Source organism: Tiliqua scincoides, chromosome 3 (assembly GCF_035046505.1).
Source record: "Tiliqua scincoides isolate rTilSci1 chromosome 3, rTilSci1.hap2, whole genome shotgun sequence".
NCBI lineage: Eukaryota > Metazoa > Chordata > Lepidosauria > Squamata > Scincidae > Tiliqua > Tiliqua scincoides.
In genome coordinates this window covers 95,678,522-95,701,129 of record NC_089823.1, presented here as the reverse complement: position 1 = coordinate 95,701,129, position 22,608 = coordinate 95,678,522, and the positions used below count along the sequence as shown (strand labels likewise).

The 22,608-nt window shown below is 39.7% G+C and overlaps 1 protein-coding gene across 1 annotated transcript in view; it reads left to right on the top strand.

Moving 5' to 3' along the window:
• Nucleotides 1–22,608, top strand: part of CUL4A (cullin 4A) — a 49,572-nt gene that overhangs the window by 12,082 nt on the left and 14,882 nt on the right. The window contains exons 5-12 of the mRNA XM_066618923.1: nucleotides 2,165–2,238; nucleotides 2,488–2,650; nucleotides 3,204–3,293; nucleotides 4,659–4,741; nucleotides 8,669–8,736; nucleotides 10,234–10,352; nucleotides 16,530–16,722; nucleotides 20,926–21,030. Of these exons, the coding sequence (XP_066475020.1) occupies nucleotides 2,165–2,238; nucleotides 2,488–2,650; nucleotides 3,204–3,293; nucleotides 4,659–4,741; nucleotides 8,669–8,736; nucleotides 10,234–10,352; nucleotides 16,530–16,722; nucleotides 20,926–21,030 (895 nt within the window). The remainder of the gene's footprint in view (nucleotides 1–2,164; nucleotides 2,239–2,487; nucleotides 2,651–3,203; nucleotides 3,294–4,658; nucleotides 4,742–8,668; nucleotides 8,737–10,233; nucleotides 10,353–16,529; nucleotides 16,723–20,925; nucleotides 21,031–22,608) is intronic.

The window sequence follows — 22,608 nt, the reverse complement described above, 5'->3', positions numbered from 1 at the left end:
AATTCGGGGACTTTGAAACTTACTATCTTAATGCATCATTGGTTTTCTTTTTAAGAAAGAGAGTTCTAGCTAAGAATTCATGAACTGCCTTGTTTCACAAAGAAGAGGTTACATAATGCCATTGTGAAGATTCCGACAGGCTAACTTCAAAGTTTAACTGTGCATGAAGAACTGAATCTTTTGTTTAGGGAATGTATGGAATTTGCTTAAGTGTTTTGAATTATGTAAAGTTGTTGTTACTTGTCAAGAAGTTGAGTTTTGATGGAGAAGCAAACACAAGGTAGTTGTAGTTCACTGTGTAGCATGGTTCACTCCAGACTCTAGTGCAGCCTGAAGCTGTTTGTGAAGCAATGGAAAAACTAATTGATAATAACTTGAGTAAAGCGGAATTTTGAAATATATATGATGCACATGAAGTTGTAGTGGAAGAGGTGAGGTGGAACTTTTGTATAAAATGTAAGATGTGTATTCCATGCTACCTGAAAGGGTCAAAGGCGATCAGTACAGGGACTTTGTGGAAGACTTTGACAAGGCAATAATTGAGAAGCGGCGTACATAAATGTTCTGTTGTGAGTGGATTGGAACACTTCACCCAAAAATTGTGTGTATTATACCTCTTCACAAACTTAAGCTTGAATAATGGGGAATAACTTTATTAAATCATCCCGTATTATTCAAGCTTAATGTGCTTCACAAAAAACGCTCATAAAGTGAAAACGTGTATAGCAAAATGTTTTTTATAGAATTCCTTGTTATAATTTCTAATTTGTTCCTGAGCTCAAAAATTCTCCCCCCAAATCCATATGTGGATCAAAATTAGAATATCTAATTATAAAAACAATACAGTTCATCCTGAACTGTTTATGTAGTTTGTTTCCAAATGATCTCCATATCTTCATAAAAAGATTATAGTTGATAGCCAGAAGTTGTGTTCCATGCTATCTGAAAATAGCCTACATCAGCTGATGTATGCAGCCTATATCAGTATGAGTTAATAAAGCAATGAGTTTACTCATACCATAAGCACACCTTTCTCCCTTCGAAAAAGGTCTGCTTATAGTCTGAGTAAACTCACTGCTTTGTGTCTGGCATTTTAAAGGCATTCTTGCTAGCGATTGATTACAATGCAGTAGTGTGGTTTGGGTGTACTTTATTTGTTAGGTTAGTTGCGGTATCTGTGGAACTCTTAGCTCTGTTCTCATGGTGGACTTTGAATCAAGAAAAAGGATTAACTCTCATCTTCTATTTGTTCCAGCTTTTGAATGGCTAATTTTTAAATACATTATTAAAACTAGTTTACTTAAACTCAATTTTCAGTTTTGTTATTGTGCCAGGGTTTTACAATGCACACTTTATATAAACAAAAAGTTCTAAGCTGGGGTGTGCAATTTCTGACTCATAAAGCTAAAAGGAGCCTGTCAGTCAATTTGACTTGCCAGGCATTTGACAATCTCCCACACCTGTTTTTGCAGTCTCAGTCAGTCAGGAAAGCCAGGAGGATTATGAAGTTTTTTGTGAGTTCCTATGGTTAGTGTTTAGCTTGGTGGGTCATAAGTTGGGCATGATGTTTATAAACTGTAGTCTTAAGGGTGTTCCTTCAACCCATTTGTTTGGGGATACAGTATGTCTCAGCAACAACTGGTACAGTGCATACCTCATCCTGATAGTATCCCTACCTAAGACTCCAATTCCATGTTTTGTTTTTTTCTTGGAAAAGTACCTCTTCAATGGAACAGGCATGCCAAGGAATATTTATTGGAAGAAGATCTATTTGCATGATGTGAGTTTACAGCCAGCTGTATAAGTGGCAGGAGGAGTTGTTTTCACATAGATCTGCTGTCAGGGAAGGGCTTTATAAGGAAACCTGAAACTTTTTTTGAATATGCATGAGTAAAAGGTTTGCAAACTGCCCCCTTACCAGAATATGGTTTGTCCTGTTCGATGAAGTAGCATTCTAGAACCCTTTCTTGCCAATGGATCTATATGTAAGTAAACACTTGAGCATTTTATCTACATTGGCACCATATTATGGCTGCCCAGTTGCTTAAAGAAAGCCCAAACAGGTAATAAAGCACTTTATAACTTTACTGTATTGAAAAATAAAATATATATAAAGTATGTTTCTGCAGTCAAGCAGAAAAAATTATTTTTGTTTGTTTTGCAGATCATGATTAGGAGTATTTTTCTCTTTTTGGATCGTACCTATGTACTTCAGAATTCAATGCTACCTTCAATATGGTAGGTATAGTATCCAAATCTGTATCCTGCAGTGCAATTGAAAACATGTGAATTGGTCATTATAATTTGAATTTTAACCTTCCTACATCGGTAGGATTATGTGAATTACAGCTCGGAAACAAACAGAAAGCCTTGGAACATAATGCATTCCTGGTAGCTGTTTGTCAATATGACAGTGATTATTTTTTTGAAAGAGGCTATGTCATTTAGGATGAAATCAACCTCTGATTATATTTTATATTTCTACAGGGATATGGGGCTAGAACTTTTTAGAAATCATATTATTAGTGATAAACTAGTTCAAACTAAAACAATTGACGGAATCCTACTGTTGATCGAACAAGAACGCAATGGAGAAGCTGTGGATAGAAGTTTGTTACGAAGTTTGTTGAGCATGCTGTCTGATCTACAAGTAAGTGTAGTAGCCTTACGCATACGTTACGTATACTAAAAACAGGCACAATGAGACTACTTTCTCATTCAGCTTTTCTGGATGAAAGTTGAAAGATGAGACCTCACCTCCCACCTAAAATCCTGGAAATCCACCTCCCATCCTGGAAAATGGCTCGTGGAAAAGAGCTAAAGTAACCAGTACTTGATGCTTGTAGAATGTTTTTATTATTAGTATTAGTGTTGTCTCCAGAGTTTACACTTGTGGAAGCACAAGCTTTTTTACCTCCCTTTCATTAAAGTAGAGGTCTTAATGACATCATCACCAAAGTAACCAAGCTACCTGAAAAAGGTCGGGGGACTCTCAGTAGTAGCATGGGCTGTAGTATGGGAAGTCCCCCAACCCTCAGCCACAGTGTTTCATGGTGCTCTTGGGAGAGATGGCAAACGTGGCCTGATTGATTTATGCAAGTAAAAATTCAAGATGCTCTCTATTGATATTATAATCTTGCTTCTTACTGAAATATTACTGTACATAGATCTTTAAAATCAGCGTCAATACCTTTCTTAAATAGGTTTACAAAGACTCATTTGAGCAAAGGTTTTTGGAAGATACAAACCGCCTATATACGGCAGAAGGCCAAAGGTTAATGCAAGAAAGAGAGGTATGGTTGAATTTCTTTAGGTGCAATAATATCAAGAAAACCGAACTCTTGTTTCATGTGCTTGGATATGTATCTGGAAAAATTGGTTAAATAAGCCAATGTCTGAACTGAAAGAAAGACATAACATTATAATTATTTTTGTTATTAAGCATGTGTTACAAAAATCTCTTGAACAGTTGTTTACATGATCTTTGTGGGAATTGTACTTTTTTAAATTGCAACATTACTAACCAAGGAAGATAATTTCATTTCCATGGGCTTTGAGCCAGTATTGTTTAAGCAAGGCGTTTATCAAAATAACTTTTATAAAACTGAAATATCAACTTCCCAAGGAAGATGAAGACATATTAAAAAGATGACTTGTAGGAAGGCCATTTGCTGCAACGTATGCCTAGCTCAGTCATCTCTGCAGCTGAATATCTTCTGATAAATTACAAACACAGCTGTCAGTTGTGGTCTTCTCCCTATAGTGGCTATCTGTCTAATTTTTAAGCACTTATCTCTTTTTTAATTCATCACTTTTCATACAAAATGGAAATGTTTTTCAGCTTGCAGAACATGTCTGCGTACTGATTTTGAAATGATCTCTTGGATGCTAGCTAATCAATGCTGTAAACCAGGGGTGGGCAAACTTTTAACTTTAGAGATCCTGGACCTTTAACAATTGTATAGAAAAGGAAATTTCAGCAGGTGCAGCTTGTCATCTCAAAGATGACACAATTGTGTAGGGGAGATGTCATCTCTCGACACAATTGTTAAAGGTCCAGGATTTCTAAAGTTGAAAGTTTACCCACCCCTGCTGTAAATAGCCAGTTTTTACTGCAAAGTTGCAGAAACAGTTTTTCTCCTAGTGCTCATCCCTAAATAGGAAAGTGTGTTTCGATTAAACCCAGTGAGGAAAGTACAGTGAGGATGCTTCCTTATGAATCCCAGCGTTGTGAAAAAATTATGTTATCTTCACCCTTTGTTCTTATAAGTGTCTATTAAGTGCTGTTTCTGTATTTTTAATTACAATTAAAACAATTACATTAATTGTTTCTAGTCCATGATAAAAGTCTAATGTCACTATTGATTGGAGAGCACTTACACTGTAACTGTGTTACTTTTTTCTTTATGTAATTAATTATTAGTTGTCTTGGAGATCCATTGTGGTTGAAAGGCAGGATAAGAAATATTGTTAATAAATGGTGAATAGAGCCATCAATGCCTATCATTGACATGCTTACACTTGGTAAGGTCAGTGAAAACATCTTGCGTGTTTTACTATTCTATAGCCTAGATTCTTAAGCACTGAGATTTTAAACTGTTTCACTCCCCTTTTTGTAGAACACAATTCCCATCCAAGTATGTCTCTACATTTAACAGGTCCCAGAATATCTTCACCATGTTAAGAAACGTTTAGAAGAAGAAGCAGATAGAGTAGTAACATACTTAGACCACAGTACACAGTAAGTATCTTTTTAAAAAAATTAAAAAATACAAGTTTTCTGTTTAAAAATGTAGTTCTTTCCAAAAGCTTGTGTTAGTTAAACTGACTGTTATAAGTCAATCTTTGAAATGTATGTTCTTATTTAAATTTATGTTCTTAAAATAAAAGCAAAAAACATTTGGGAATGCTTAGCAATGCTCACTAAAGGTTTAAAACTAGATTTATTACGTAACACAACTTAGATTATCAGGGACAATAATTAGAGCTGATCACCTCAGATGTCCCTGAAATACACCCTCTCTGACCCATTCTGCAACTTCTAAACAGTGCTAAAAGGCTCCTGTTGCAGGCTGGTTGGAACTTTGAATGCAAGCATTCCTGTGGGGGAGGGAAAGTGTGCACTGTAATATTTGGTTGTGGGTCCCACTTGTTACCCATAAAGTACAGTGTGTAGTTCCTTGCTAACTAATATAAGAAGAGCCCTGCTGCTTAAGGCCAAAGGCCCATCTATTCCAACTTCCTGTATCTCATAGTGGCCCACCAAATGCTTCAGGGAACACGTTAGAGAACAGGCACAACCTGCATCCTGGTGCCCTCCCCTGCATCTGGCAGCAGCCTACCTCTACCTTGCACATACCTGCCATGACTTGTAACCTGTAATGAACTTTTCCTCCAGAAATTTGTCCAATCCCCTCTTAAAGGCATCTAGGCAAGATGCCATCACTACTTCCTGTGGCAAGGAGTTCCACAGACTTACCTGCTAGGTAAAGAAATATTTTATTTTGTCTGTCCTAACTCATCCAACACTCAACTTTAGTGGATGTCTCCTGGTTCTGGTGTTATGTGAGAAGGAAAAGAGCATCTCTCTGTCCGCTCTATCCAGCCCGTGCATAATTTTGTATGTCTCAGAATTGTATGTTTCAGAATCATGTCCCCCCTCAGGCGCCTTTTTTCTAGGCTGAAGAGGCCCAAACGTTGTAACCTTTCCTTATAGGGAAGGTGCCCTAGCCTAGTAATCATTTTGGTTGCTCTCTTCTGCACCTTTTCCATTTCCACTATATACTTTTTGAGATGTAGTGACCAGAGCGGTTTACACAGAAAATCAAACTAACAACTAATGGCTCCCTGTCCCAAAAGGGCTCACAATCTAAAAGGATGCAAAAGAACACCAACAGACAGCCACTAGAAAAGACAGTGCTGGGGTGAGAAGGGCCAGTTACTCTCCCCCTGCTAAATTAAAGAAGAGCACCCACTTAAAAAGTGCCTCTTACCCAGTTAGCAGGGGTTACAATATTAGCCGTCTTATTCTCTATACTTTTTCTAATGATCCCAAGCATAGAATTGGCCTTCTTCACTGCTGCCGCACATTGGGTTGACACTTTCATTGAGCTGTCCACAAGCACCCCAAGATCTTTCTCCTCTTCTGTCACAGATAGCCCAGAACCCATTAGCCCAGTGGTTCTCACACGTTTAGCACCAGCACCCACTTTTTAGAATCAGAATCTATCAGGGCCCACCAGAAGTGATGTCATGACCGGAAGTGATGACATCAAGCAGAAAAATTTTAACAAATCTAGGCTGCAATCCTATCCACACTTACCCAGTTAAGTTCAATTTACTATCAATGTTAAAAGAATATACATAGTAGCTTGTTAGAAGCACAGGTCTGTAACATTTCCCCAAATGCAGTCATATACCATGGTAGCATCAAGTCTAATACAAATAGGTGGAGCCTATTTATCTGCATTAGTTCCGTTCCGTGACTTGGCGCGAGTAACAAACGCGTTGTGCTAAATGCCATAGAGTTACGCAAATTCGCTGCAGCCTGACACTTCTGGATGGAAGGAAACTAAGGCAGCTGTTATCAGTCCCCTCCGCTCCGTACTCAGCCTTCCCCGTTGCCAGCTGCCCGGCTTCTTTCACATGGGATGCTGATCTTTTAAGAGTCCAGCCCTATATGTTTCTGCTCAGAAGTAGAAACTTCTAGAAGTTGACTACAATGGGACTTACTCCCAGGAAAGTGTGGAGAGGATTGTAGGCTATATCTCATGCTTTGCTTGGTGGGAAGGCTTGCTTGTGTCGGTGATAGCCTGCACCATGGGGGGGGGGGTTGCTTGTGTCGGTGATTGCCTGCACCATCTCAATGGGAGGGGAATTTGGCAAACACTCCCTGGGTTATTTAAAGCAATCCCCTCTGTTGCTACCACACCTGCCAGTGAGTGAGTGAGTGACCGACCAACCGACCTTGCTGCACGTGTTCTGGCTACAGAGATCTTTGCCCCCCTCTTTAGCCTGTTTGCTGGCTCAAGGGCTCCAGGAATGTTACTTTTCCTTTGCAAGGGGAGCCTCTTCCAGGGCTGTTTCCCTGCCTGGGCAAGGCAGAGCCTTTTTGCAGTGTTTTGGGCTGCCTGGAAATGGAGCGCAGGGCAAAGGAGGCAAAGGTGTCTGTGACTTTCAGTACCCCCACTCCATTCACGTTGAGACAAATCCCCAGATTAAAAAATCTGTGGATAAATAGGCTGCACCTGTATATTAAAAATAAAATATTGAAATGAATGGGGACCCACCTGAAATTGGCTCACGGCCCACCTAGTGGGTCTCAACCCACAGTTTGAGAAACACTGCATTAGCCTATATGTAAAGTTTTGATTCTTTGCCCCAATCTGCATGACATTTACTTACATTTACATTTACATTTACTTACATTGAAATGCATCTGCCATTTTGCTGCCCATTCTTCCAGTTTGGAGAGATCCTTCTGGAGCTCTTCACAATCTCTTCTGGTCTTCACCAATCGGAAAAGTTTGGTGTCATCCGCAAACTTGGCCACCTCACTGCTTAGCCCTGTCTCCAGATCATTTATGAATAGGTTGAAAAGCACCAGATCCTTGGGGCACTCCACAGTGGTTCTCACTCCTTTAGCACCCACGTTTTAGAATGAGAATCTGTCAGGACCCACTGGATGTGATGTCATGACCAGAGGTGACATCATCAAGCAGGAAAATTTTTAACAACCCTAGGCTGCAATCCTACCCACATTTACCCAGCAGCCTGTTAAAAGTACAGATCTGTGGCATTTTCCCAAATGCAATGACGTCCCATGGTAGCATTAAGTCTGATATATTAAAAAGAAAATATTGAAATGAATGGGGACCCACCTGAAATTGGCTCACGGCCCACCTAGTGGGTCCCGACCCACAGTTTGGGAAGCACTGCAATAAAGCAATGAAGTGGGGCATCATAAACAGGTGGGGGGGTAATCTGCATACCAACAGGAATCCTCCCTTGTTTGTAATGTCCAGGTATATAGGAAAATAGTTGTTTTAAAAAAAAAAATTGAAATGAGAGTGACCAAAATCATGCCTGTGCAATGCCGTCCTGCTTCAGCAGAACCTTGGCAACATGAGGTACAAAGTAGGCACAAGTACTTGTGTGCCAGATTGCTGTTATGCTGAAGAGATACATTCTGAAACAAAAACATTTTAAATTGCACCTGAAATTTTGTGTAGCATGATAGGACAGGCTTGCACAACTTTCCTCACACAGGATACTCTGTAGTTGTTCTAATCACAGCAATGTATACTTCTGGATATATAGAAATAGCAAATGCTGCCTTTTTGTATAGTCAAGTTGATTCCTTTCTATATGGAAATCCCACTGAAACTAACCTGTTTGGTTGGATTGTTACCTTAATACTTTAGGTCTGTTTTATACTTGCTTTATACTACTTTCTATTTTGGTACTACTTTATACTGATATATACGTACCATACTACGTACTATATAGTAGTGACAGGTTTAAGATTTGTATATACTATATCTAAAAATTGTAGTATATTTTTGTCCTCTGGGATGTGTAAACAAGAGGACACACCTGAACAACTATGGAAGACCATGCCTTCTAACCTGTACAAGGTACTCATAGGTGCTTTTTCTTCCTTAAATAGGAGGCCACTCATTGCTTGTGTGGAGAGACAACTGTTAGGAGAACACTTAACAGCTATTTTGCAAAAAGGTATTTTTCTAATTAGCTTTTTAGCCCAGTGTTGCATAATCTGCTTATATTTTAAGGGAAATTGAGCACAAATTGTACAAGTTCCCCTTTGGCCTCAGAATAATTGTTGTAACAAATTACGCTAAAACTTATAATTTATGCCGCTCTTAAAACATGACCATCAGTAAATGTTTCAGCATGCAGCTGATTACAAATATAAACTGACCATTTTAAAACCATACAAATGAAAGAGTATGTGTATTTTTTTATAAAATTGTTCTATAAAAATAAAACAAACATGTATGAAGGAATTGCCAGGAATTCCACGTCACAGGAGATATTCTAAAAATTGCTTTGCAAGCATACTCCCAATAAACAAGGTACTTCTCATAAAACAGGGTCAAAATTTATTCAATAATAGATACAGCCAATGCAGTCATACATTGCACCTGGTCACAACTCCTCACAGTCCTCATTCTCCTTTAGTGAGGGCTTCTAATTTGGAAAAGATAACTAGCTACTATATTTTCTCCCCTATCTGAGCAATCCCACCCTGACCCAACCGTATGTTGTCAATGCCAGCAACAGATTCTCAATGTCAGCTCCTGGAAAAGGGGATTAAGTAACTAGATTGCACTGCTCAGCCTAAGTCAGACAGCCCTTTGAAGTTTCCTTTGCAACTGTAGCTGAGGGTCCCCAGCTTGAACTGGGCAGGCTCTGGGCTGTCCTCTGGTCACTTGTTCACTTGGAAGGGAGCATTGGAAGGGCTGCTGCTCATTTCAGCCAAGGCTACAATACCGTGCATCCTTATTTGGGAATAAATGCCATTGAACTCTAGTGGAAACACCTGAGTAAAATGCAGAGGACTGGGCTGAAAGTGTTCTCATTTTCATTTGAATTTTCCTGCATTCCATCAATAGTATTTTTTTCCTAATTAGATGTACAACTAATAAAGAAAGAGAAATATCTTTAAACAACATTAATGGATGCAGTGGGACATGAAGCCCCTGATCTTTTGATCCACAGATAACAGAATATGTGGATGCTGCATCTGAGGATATGGGAGGATGCCTGTATTTACCAGTCTGGCAGGAAACCTCTTCTGTACATTGAAGAGAACTAGTAATAATACCCTGCCTTCATGCTTGTAATAACTGTTAGCTCATTGCTCTGTTTACTTTTTAATGAATTTATTATGGCACAAGTGCTTGGCCCATCTGACAGACTACTAGTTCGGAAATAGAAGCTCAAAGTGTATAGTAAGTAAAATGGTGCCCAAAGAAAAGGGAGGCTGGAAGAGAGTAGTACAAAGTGAAAGAAGTGTTTAAATAAATACAAATAAAAGCAATACCTCTCACTGATTAATTAGAAACATTTAAATACACAGGAAATACTGAATAACTATTAACAGTTCAGTAGTCAGACTTCCTTAGAGTATGATTTCAATAGCCCAGGGCTAGCTATTCTATTTTCATATAATTTTACTGCCTCTAAATGTGTCAATTTCTTTTATTTTAGGACTTGATAATCTCCTTGATGAAAACAGAATAGCAGATCTCACCCAGATGTGCCAACTTTTCAGCCATGTGAAAAGGGGGCAAGAGATGCTTTTGCAGCACTGGAGTGAATATATCAAGGTATGTAAGTGTGCTGATTTTTTTTTTTGCACAGTTGCAAGTTCATTCATCAGAAATGAATTGCTTAATCCTAAAATAATAGATATAAATTGATCAAGAAATACTGAACACATACTATTGAAAATGGGGTAAAAAGAAATGACTATATAGATTCCTTTAAAGCCTTTGCTGCCTTCCTTTTTCTCTACTGTTGGACAACAGTCATGTCTGTCACCAATCATAAAAAAGAGGATTGATTGTTGCATAATTATGTCAGTCTGTCTTCTGTTGTGCAATAAGGATGAGACTCAAGGTTGAAAACAGCCTCATATATCACATATATGATGTGTCTCTTGGGACCCTAGAAATGCTTTAGAGACTTTCTTTCCAACATCCTTTTCAATATGGTTACGTTTCTTAAATACTTAAAGGGTATTGAGGGTTCTCTTTAAATATTTAAAGGGTACAGCTCAACTTGTTGAGTTGAGTTGTACTTAAAGGGTCTTTGGAAAGAAAAGGAAAAATAGTCCTTCCCCTTATTTACTGAAGTTGGTGTCTATGCCTAAACATAACTCAAGCATGTAGCACAAAAGTAATCTAATCTGATGTTTTCGGTTGCTGTTGTTTCTCCAGAAATTATTATCTTGTTTCCCTTGCAGCCCAACATAGCTATGGTTTCCCCTGCCATAGAATGCAGCCATACCAAAATTGCCTGCTCTGCTCTCTATGGTGGGCAAGGGGCTGATTGGGAGGCTTGGGAAAGGTAAGGGAAAATATTTTCCCTTAGCTCTTGATCGCCAGTGGATCTCCTCTGATCTGTACATTAACATCTGTAAATCGAGAGGTACAGGTGAACCTATTGTGAGCGACCAAAAGTTCAGAGGAGTAATATGTGTGCAGAAATAGCATCACTCAGAGCTGAGGACTGAATACAAATAACAAATTTGACCAGAAAATCCTGTTGGCAGGTGAATATTTCACTGAAGTTAAGATAACAAGCACAATTTTACTTAAGGTTGAAGTTTTAACATATATAGAGTTGTAAATTATTATTATTAATAATAACAGTAAATAATCTGGACTGTGTAAGCAGTCTGTACTAATTGTCAGGTTGGAAATAATCAACAGTGGTACATGTACCTGAATTGTTGTGCATTTCTGGGTCTGTCTTTTTTAGCACCATGTGTTGTAAATTTCTGTGATCCATTCCTGGATCTAGGTCTTCATAGCAAGGAGTTCTAGTCTTATTCATTCAGGTATTTATATTCTACCTTTCTACCCCTGAAGAAGCACCCATATTACTGTTTTGTTTTTTTAACATCTTCATTGCACTCATTTTCTGCTTTTCTTAGGCAGAACTTACCTGGTTAAGTTTTCTTATTCTAGTGTTCATCCAGCACAGAATTAATCAGGAAACCAGCAGCACTCCTGCTATTGCCAGCTGGGTCATATCCACAACACCCCTTTTAACAACCAATACCCCTTATTATTAAAAAGCCCAGCTGTATTGGAAACCTTAGGAATAAATCAGTGATTTGTCCATATCTCATTCAGGACTAACTTTGTTAGATGACACATAAAACTCTTTTCAAACTTTCTTTTTAAGTTTCTTATCTGTGCGCACCAAAACTATGTTGAAATGCTATCTTTAGTTCCTGTATAGCATATCTGTTAAATAAATTACTATTGGTTCTATCCATTTTAGAGAGGTGCTAAGCCTCTCTGATTGCAACTCTTAAACTGAGGCTGTTCGCTGAAAAGAAATAATTGGATTGAAGTTGCAGAAATATTTTATTTCCATGCAGCTAGTAGAAACAGGGTGGCTTTGATTTCTCAAACAGTACTTGTCCCAGAATGTATATTTTGAACAAGCTGGTTTCTGTGTTGAGATGACTATTGCAGCGCTACAAATATTTAGACAGAAGTGAAAGCCATTCTAAATGAAATACATACCTTCTAACGAGTTCATAATTTGTGTACTATTTTTGATCATTTAGTTGCATTATCACCACTTTCTGTGGCATTCCACCTCAAGATATCCATAATTACTATGCAGTATTTTTTTGATGCATGTTCATATTGTGCAGATTGGATCTTAGTCCCACTGTGTCCAATGGGCTATACTCCTTCTTTATATATTCAAGGGAACTCACATCAAGGTTTAAAATTACCAACAATATCAAGCTAAAACAAATAGATAGTAGCAAAAACAGTCAGCCCCAGAAGCAGTGAGCTGAAAGAAGACAAACACAAAATTTACAGGGCAGCATGCAGTAAATGAAGGAAAATTGGAGAAAGCTAGCTCTCTTTAGGGCCCTCCAAAATATTTATATGTAGGTGGTCAGCTGCATCTCACATAGAAGGGAATTCCAGAGAGGGGAGCCACCACTGAGAATATTCTCTCCTTGTGTTCCCACAACCACACTTCAGATGACAGTGGGACTTGCCAGAGAGTCTCCCCAAAGATCTTTCTCTTTTCACTATTTCCTGTTGTCTTTTTCAGGTTGGGCTAATTGCAAATTCAGGGAGGGGAAATTTCATTGGGCAAATGGTACAGGGAAAAGGATTTAAAGAATACCACCACCAGAACACTCTCCTGGATAACTGCTGCCCTGATCAAATTCCTCTCCCCTGGCCAATGCTTTTAAGTAACTTAAAAGAAGTTGGGAGATCAGATTATGAATGCCCTGCATCATATATTAGCTTTGCCATGTGCTGTTACAGGATGGCTTCCACAATTGTCTGGTTGCTATAAGCATGGTTTTATACAAAACTAACTGCTGCTGCTGCTTGAACAAGCTGTGCGTGTAGATATAGTAAAAGCCATATTATCTCACACTTGGTTAAGTGGCAGATTTAGGCAGGCAGAGATGTCAAAAGTGCTGCTTACCAAAGCATTGGTTAACCAGGTTCCCCTAGCCACCTCTCTCGCTTACCTGACAGAGCTCCCTCTGTGAATGCTCTGCTCTCCTTCTTTCTTCACTAGCAATACTGAAGAATGGTGACTTTTCTAGGAATAGAGATGTTCCACTTCCTTCCCAGGCCTCAGGAGGCCTTACAAGGCCTTAAATGTAACTTCTGGTTTCCTGACTGAAGAAGGGCATTCCAAACATTCTGGGAAGCCCCTTGTGGCAATTAGAGGTAGGGCCCGCTGTTAGCTGTTCTCCTCTACATGGGGCTGACTACTTCTCCAATCTGGACCTACCTTGTAAGGGGAAAGGACACAGGCTGGAAGGGCTTGCAGCCCACAGCTATTTCTTCTTCTCCTCCAACTCCCCCTTAGTTTTGGCAGGCAATTCCAATCATCATGTCTTCTCTTTTCAAAGTAAGGGGATGTGTTTTGCCATCTTAAAGGCATAGCCATGGTTTGCTGCGGCAGGTTTACAGGCACTGTCGTGGCAATTTAAGCACAGTGTCCCTTTAAGAAAGCATCAGCCACAATTTTGGGAGTCTGTCGCTTAATCAGAGCTTTTTCAGAGATGGACTGAAGGCTCAAAGCAGGCTGGAAGACAAGCCATAATAGTACAGTGTCCTGTTAAAGAGCTGCAGCCACGATTTAGGAGCCAGTACAGTGGCTTTATGAAAACTGATGGCATTTGCAGTCAAGTTTTGAATCATTTAAAAAAGGAAATTTTACTTATTAGGTGAATTCCTGTTCCTAGTAGAGAAAAGGCTTTCCACCCACAGCTTTGTATGCAACAAATAAATAAATAAATTACGATTACAGTTTGGTTTTTGGAACTCACTTTTCAAGCTTAAAGCTTAAAACAGTGAAGGTGGGGTGTTTTTTAGCTCAGTGACATATCCTGGAGAAACAATCAGCCTCACATGGAAGAGAGCTGTTTATTAGTTGAGGAGCTTCCCAGAATGTTTGGAATGCCCTTTCTTTACCAGGAACAGGAATTCACCTGGTAAGTAAAATTTCCATTTCCCTACGCCCCCTCCGAAAACCAGAGGTGACCTTTTAAGACCTTCTGAAGGCATTAGAAGGCATTCTGAGTGCTGGGGAGACCCTGGCCATGAGAGCACAGCTCCCATCACCCCCAAAGGGTCCATGTTGGGCCAGTCCTGTGGGGTCAGTACCTGTGGATGATCAAATCCATGGGTCCCTACAAGAAGAGCAATAGTCTTTGCCTGAAAGGATAAAGTCTCCAAGGCTCATGTAGCCATGTCCCCTGGATCAGAGCTTTTGGGCATCAATATTTTTCAGATACACTTCTGACATTATTCTGGAATTAGACAAAAGAACAAAACCATGCTACTGCTGCTGTTCCTTTATGGAGATAATCAGATCTGTCTTCATTTTTAAAAAAAAATGTTGTTATAACAGTAATGAATATTAAGTGGCGAAGACAGAGCTTCTCAAGCTGGGGCATTGTGATGCCCCAGTTTGAGAACCTCTGATCTAGCATGTCCGCTGGTCCACCATGTATGGAATCTTCCTAACTCTTCTTGGCATTTCCGACACATATTATTCAAAGTTCCATAAATTTTACTTATCCATGTTGATGTTAAATACCATCTTGCTGTAACTTTCAGACAATCACGCAGATTTACACATACTGAATAAGTATCTCCTGTTTCCCAAATATACTCCAAATATTTGGTGTGATTGGTATCCCTCTTTCCGACTTCCATTTATCATTCAACTTGCTCTCTTTCACCGTATAATTTTAGTAATATTTTATAAAGTTTCAAAAGAAGATGGCTTTTTATCGTACAAACAGCAGACTCCGTGTATGCTCTCTATGCTTGTCCACTTTGAAGAATTTCTCTTATATATTGCCTTATTTATAAATATTCAGACAATATTCATCACTAGCTTGAGTTCTTCATAGGTCCAAAACTGATTATTCTTCATGAAGTCTACATATCTATACATATTTTTATTTCTCTGTCTTTTGGCTAATTTTTATTTTATAGCTAGACTAGTTATAGCCTTGAAATGGAATCAGTTAACACCCCTTTCAACCAAACAATGACAGTTTAAGATCTGGGATGTCGCTTTAATGGAAAAACTTCAGAAGTAACAACAGGTAAATTTCTTCTTTGAAACTGACACTACAATCCTATGCATGTCTACTCAGAAGTAAGTCTCATTGTGTTCAATGTAACTTACTCCCAGGAAAGTGTGTCTAGGATTGCAGCCCAAGTGACTTTTAGTATTTTCAGTTAAGTGTTCAAACTAAGCTACCTTTATGAAGATTGAGTCGAACCTACTAGGTTAACCATGCTTACTTGATAGCTCTGCATTCTGTGTTGAACAGAATCATTCTGTTCTCTTATGTGGTTCCTTCCCAATGGCAAAAGTTCTACATATTGAATGCAAAGAGAAAAATTTGAATATAAGCACTAGCAAGAAAAGATGTTGTAAATTTGTCTTGACCCTGTACCTTTCCGTGAAATAATCAAAGCCCTGGGTTATAACCTCAGCTGAATCTAGAAAAGTTTATTCGAAAAGGAGCAGATGAAATTCTTGGGAGTAGAACATGTTTTTTCTTTCTCATACAGTGTGATACATTACAGTAAAAGGATTATGTATCTCTATTTTTAAAAAAATCTTTTTTCAAAAGTGAAATATCACAATACCAAATTGGGAGTGAGAGAGAGTAAGAGAGGAACAAGTGTGTACCCTGTCAGCTCATCTTGATTGATTATCTTAGAATCTTGATTGATTATTCTTAGATTTTGGTCATTTAAGCTGCATTTGGCTAAGATTATATGTATGCCTCTTGTGTGCATTTCCCTTCTTATAAGAGAGAATGGAAAGACCTGCACAAACAGGCTTTACTTTCCATGGGAGCCTATTTTTGTTTGTGTGTTCATTGCAGTTGAAGATAAGTTTAAAGTCATCCCAAGGATATCAATCTTCTAATTGTCCCATATACAAATATTCCCATTATATATTGTATACTAATTTATCTGCATTGTTCTATTTCTTGTTTCAATTTGTTGAACATTTCTCGGTAGAAAGGAATTATTTGTTCAACATCTGCTGAAATGTTTGCTTTTAATTTTCTGTTAAAGCATTTCATCATGTATAAAGTGTATTTAAAGTTCAGTTGCATTAAAGCAGTTGTGATGAACTTATTTTTTATAATCTAATAAAATGTATATAATGAATATGGAGCAGGTGTGAAAATATTTTCACAAATATATGAGGGCAGTAAGTAGCACTGACATTTTATTATTTTGCAGAACTTTGGGACAACAATAGTGGTAAATCCTGAAAAAGACAAAGATATGGTGCAAGAGCTACTAGATTTTAAGGACAAAGTGGATCATATCATAGAAGTGTGTTTTCAGAAAAATGAGAAATGTATAAACTTGATGAAGGAGTCATTTGAAACATTTATCAACAAGAGACCAAATAAACCAGCAGAATTGATAGGTATACATACTTTTCTGTACAAATGTATTTATAAAATCCGTAGTCATAATGCTAAGGTCCATGGAAAGGTTTGCTTGTGCTGTGATAAGTTTGCAGCCTTGTCTCCTTAATGTTTGCTTCTGCTACTTATGCATTTTTGTTTGCTTTATTCTGACTGACTATGGGTGCCATTTGTTTAAAATCACATGGCAAGCTTTCTCAGTAGAAGGAAGTTGCTGAGGAATAAGATTTTTAAAGACTGATGATTTCAAACCTGGTGTGATAACAGCATCTTCTAATTCAGGTGTTTTTTGCTTTAGTCTCAGAACGTATTAAAATATCAAAACATACTGTTATGATGTAACCCTATTAAGCTTAAAAAGAGGCAGAAGTAATTTCCCAGTATTAATATTAAAGGTAGTCAGGCAAAAGCCAAATTGATGGCCTTACCTAGGACCTCCAAAGCGAAGACTTGAGAGAGGGAAGCAAATAAGTACCCAAACACCACCACAGTAAAGCATAAAATTGCCCCGCTGACCCCTAACACAAGAGAAGGTATGCAGCTTTCCTATATATAAACTGATGAAAAGAGGGGGATATAATTCAGGTCTTTTATTTCTTAGATCAGGGGTCTCCAAACCCCAGCCCGGGCGCCAGATGCAGCCCGTAGCAAGCTTCTATCTGGCCCACAGCCAGCCTCTGATACCCCAAGAGCCTCTGGCCCAGTTGACCAAACACAACCAGAGTTGTGCTTGTGGGGTGGGAGAATGAGGGTCCATTTAAGTATGTGCTTTATTTCTTGGGCTGTGTTGGTGCTTGGAGAAATCCTGGACATTTGAGCTCATTCATTCATTCATTCATTCATTCATTCATTCATTCATTCAACTCTAATGTATTTATTTAAATTTTGTATTTTTTTCCTCTGGCCCTCAGCACTGTGCCAGATATTTGATGCGGCCCTTCTGCCAAAAAGTTTAGAGACCCCTGTCCTAGCTTACGTCAAGAGGACACACTGGAATTGGGACTAATTTCCATTCCCCAAAACCAGTGGATGTAATTATAGCTATAATTGTTGTTGAGAAGAGTTTGATAGGGAGACAATACTGCTCTGTCTGGCGCACTCTTACACCCATGTGCACATACTGTATATAGGATTCAGTTCAGATGTCATGCAGAATTGGGATTGAATCCTGGCTTTCTGCAAAATCTCCTAGACTCAGCTCAAGCTCAAGCCTATCCCCCTGCTGCCCTTGCTGATGCAACCATGCCAAAAAGGCACACACTTTTTGCATTGGTGGACCTGAAGGCAAACTGGAGATGAGCAAACAACATTTATACTTGCCTCCAAGTAAGCCCTCAGGCCACCTATGGGTCTCCCTTGACATACACTGCCTATTCTGGTGGCATATTTCTGAGGAGGGAAAAGGGGTAGGGAGGTTTGCAAAATAGAGGATAATACCTGACATGCACCATTGCTGCTGCATCCATCCTCTTCCTCTTCCTACCCACCCTATTGTTCCTTCCCTTCCCCTATCCAGAAACTTTCCCATTCCTCCCACTGCCAACTCATTGCTACTGGTGGACATTGTTCTCTCCACTGATCTGCATGTGTGTCTGCCAGACACTGTGCTCACCAGAGGATGCCACTTCCATGGTATCATTGCACTTGCACATTTGTAGTGTGTTTACCACTGACAGTGCCAGCAGATAGGATTGGTCCGTCAAGCATACACATACTTACCCCTCCCCTTGGTTTATGGAGGGAGGAATATACTGCAGACACTCGCCTATAAGTCGATCCCACAGATAAGCCAAGGGCAGGTTTTGAGTCAACAATCATGGAATTTTCTGTGACCCTCGGATAAGTCAGGGGTTAAACTTAGGGGGGTGTCTGACTATAGTTTTATCTGATTTTACTCAAGACCAGATCCTGAAAAATAACCCACCACTGTTACCTAAGAACTGTAGTCTCTAATTTATTAAAAACACAGTAAAAGATCATAAGATACATTTTTATTCTTTTTAAATTCTGGTCTTCATCACCTTTTTGTAAGCACTATCAGAGTAAGTGCACTGTAAACAACATACCAGTAAAACATACCAGTGGTTCCCAACCTGGTATTCATGTACTCCCAGGGACACTCAACAGGACCTTTAGGGGTATTTGAAAAAGAATGGAATAATGGTAGGAAAAAGGCAGGTCATGCTCCAGAATGCCTTGCAAGGCAGGAATGCCTTGCAAGGACCAGCAAGGCAGGAAGGGAGGTAGCTAGTAGGCTGTGAAAGCCCCACCACTAGCTAGATAATGGTGGGTCTCATTGATTCATGTATGCACAAGTGATTGAAAACCAGCACAGTAAAAAAGCTGAAACATAATATGGAAAGTGATCAATCACCCAGAATTTCTCAGCACACTTCTTTTGCAAAACAGTGCAAAGGCAGAATCTTCTGTTCTTCCAACAGATAAAAAGAGAAAACACTGTGATAAATACATGAATTCTGGACTTTCATAGAGAGGAGATGACGGCTTGTATTATTAATTACAAACATTTTGCTAATATGAAGGGTACAATTTATGGAAATGGGCTGCCAAGGGATATGCAATTGAAAAAGGTTGGGAACCACTGCAGGAGATCCATGAATCAAATCCACCTTTAAGGTGTCTGGTGTGTTAAGCCAGAAGCTCTACGTACAACATACAACCCATAACTGGGAGTGTGCAATTCAATTCACAGCAGAGAGATGCAGCTGCATATATTTGCAACCCTTTTTACTCAGAAGTAGACCCACTGCTTTCCATGGGTCTTATTCTTAAGTAAGGGTGCATTGAATTGTAGCCTGCTTCAGATGGAAAGGAGGATTCCCATCCTGGTGTTTCAAAAAACAGACCTGCTTTGCAAGCATTTGCAAAGCAGAACCAGGCTGCAGCAGAAGGAAGGAAAATAAAAGGTTAACAAATTGCTTCTAAGGAGCTGGGCCTGCCTGCTGTTTGAGAAACTTGGCCTCTGTCTGTCTGCCGCTTGAGAAACAAAACTTTTCAGAGTTGAAATTTTTGCCAATCAGAGGGCAAAATTCCCCAAACATCCCAAAAGCTACAATCCTATCCACACTTGTCTGGGAGTAAGGCCCATTGACTATCATTGTTAAAGCGTACACTTAGTAGCCTGTACAGATCTGTAACATTTCCTCAAATGCAGTCACATGCCATGGTAGCATCGTCTAATATATTAAAAACACCCTTTGAAATGAATGGGTACCCACCTGAAATTGGCTCACAACCCACCTTGTGGGTCCTGACCCACAGTTTGAGAAACACTGGTCTGTGCTAACCCGTTTCCTGAGTGCAAAGTCAGTAAAGTTTTTAATCGTAGGATATGGCTAAATCGCAACGCATTCTCAATCTGAAGTGTATTCTTTCCTAGGCCTTATTCCCCATTATTCATTCCAAACAGAAATATTTATTATAACAAAATTAGAAGCAGAATACTTTTTTAAAGTGCTAATGAGGACACAATCTAGGTTGAGAGAACCATGATGAAATTGCTCTGATGGAATCGTTCCACCTTAGATTCCTGCGAGTCTTTTTCTTTTAACCCCTTGGGGGCATTTCACCTGAAGAACTTGCTTCCTGGGGTGGACTTTTTCTGACCATGTCACCCATCTTCATCTCTTGGGTTGGAGGTTCTGTTTCAGCCTATTGGGGGATAGGTGGTAGCAGAACTCTGTCCAAGCTCCATTCTTGCCACTTCCTTTACACAGCCTTGAGTTGGATTATTGCTCTTTGGATCTTCCCAGTATTCCTGCTACTTTCACATTTGTCTTTGAGACACCTCACTATACAGTCCAACTTCTGATAAGAAACTGTTCCCTCTCATTTTTTCCTTCAAAGCCTCCTTTCTCTCTTCAAAGAGAAGTCATTACAGTCTTCATTGGCTTACCTATCTCCCTTTACAGCTGGTTTCTCTCTTCCCAGCCAGCTGGCCATTCATGCTTTTACTCCCTTTTAACCTTCTAATTAGTAACACTCTAAAGAGAGGGGAATGGGAGGGGAAGAGGCATAAAAGGCAAACCTTTTCACTCAATAAATACAACATAAGTCACCACAAAATATATGTTGCCAGGCATTAAATAACATAGTTAAATGGAGTCTGGTTCTGTCATTATATGTGAAAATCAGGTGATTGTTTTAGAATGACTTTTTTAAAAAAATTTAACTATTTTTAGCTAAGCATGTGGATTCAAAACTGAGAGCTGGCAATAAAGAGGCAACGGATGAAGAACTGGAAAGAATCCTTGACAAAATTATGATAATATTCAGATTCATTCATGGTAAGAAAGTGCCTCTTTAAACAACTGCATAAAGGAAACCACACTTCTTCTGCACTCCTTTTTTCTGTTTGTTTAAACAATAAACCAAAGGCTTGACATTTGCAACTGGTAGACATTACTAAGTTATGTATGCATTTGGTAGAAAGGATTGGGAGAGCCCAGTTCTGAACAAAATCTTTGTGGCTTTAATTTTATGCCAAATCTATGGCATGAATGTTTAGTTTCCTTAGTACAGGGAGTCTTAATAAATTGTGCACATTTTTCCTGACAAAGTTTGGGAGCATCTGGGTATGATCATGCTGCTCAGATGCGTAAGTAACAAGTTCTCTGGACTTCATATAGAAGAAGCAGGCAGTATTCATTCCTTCTCGTTACAACTAATTTCCTTGTTAGGAAAGTTCTGCCCAGAGATTTCTCACTGTCTACAAGCTTCAAGTTTTCCTGATCTGATGAAGGAAGGTACCTGTGAGTAAAAAACTGGTCTTGCATCTCAAGGCCTTTGACTTCCTACACCAGCATTTAAGGCAGTGGTTCTCAAAATCTCTGGGAGAGTTTGGAAGCCACAAAGTCTTTGCTGCAGGCAACAGGGGCGGGGGGAAGGCAGAGATGTGATGCTCAGCATCGCGCCTCTGATCTGGGTGCAGGGGCGCTCTGCCACTCACCGCTGCCTGCAGCAGCCTCCTAGGGGTTGGGGGAGCCTGGCCCCAGCCTCAGCAAGGCTCCCCACGCGGCTTAGTGCCCTCCAGAAGATGATCGCGACAACTTCCTGTTTCATGATCGCAAAACAGGAAGTGGTTGCAATTGTCTTCTGGAGGGCTCTGCGCTGCATGGGGAGCCCTGTGGAGGCTGGCTCCGGGCTCCCCCAACCCCTGGGAGGCTGCTGCAGGCAGGGGTGAGTGGTCGTGCGCCCTGCACCCAGATCAGAGGCACGATGCTAAGTATCGTGTCTCTGCCTTCCCTCCACCCTTCCCCTTAAGGGAGAACTACCCAGGGCTCTCAGGCTGGGGTGTCCTGATGTCGCAGTCTGAAAACCAATGATTTAAGGAATTGTGTTTGTTATGCATGCGGGGAACTTTCCTCAAGTTTGTGTAGAAAAGCTTGAGTGAAATTAGTAAAAATATTATATTAGAATGATGGAAGTGGTGTTCTCTGCTACATGTTGTTGGAAGGAAGAATAAAGTCTTGAGGTCTACGGCTTAAAATAATCTCAAGATCTGAGAGAATATCCAGTAGACTTGTGTGCATTAAAGGACCATTTGTAGACAATGAGAAAGTTGTAGAAGGGGAAGAAGGTACAATTAAGAAGGTACAGGTGATGCCTCTATTTGAGTGGGATCCATTCCTGGACCCCTCCATGGATACTGAAAACATTGGATAATGAAATGCGAAGTTTTCCAACCCCCTGGGCCTCCAAACACAACCAGAACCTCACTCCAGTCATATCTGGAGTGTTCCGAGGCCCATTGGACAAAAACCAGGAGTATCCTTCTAGGACCTCCAGAGACCATTCTGAGTTCAGTGGAGGCCACTCCATGGGCTTCAGAAGTGCCTCTGGAGGCGGCTGGAGCACAGTTCTGG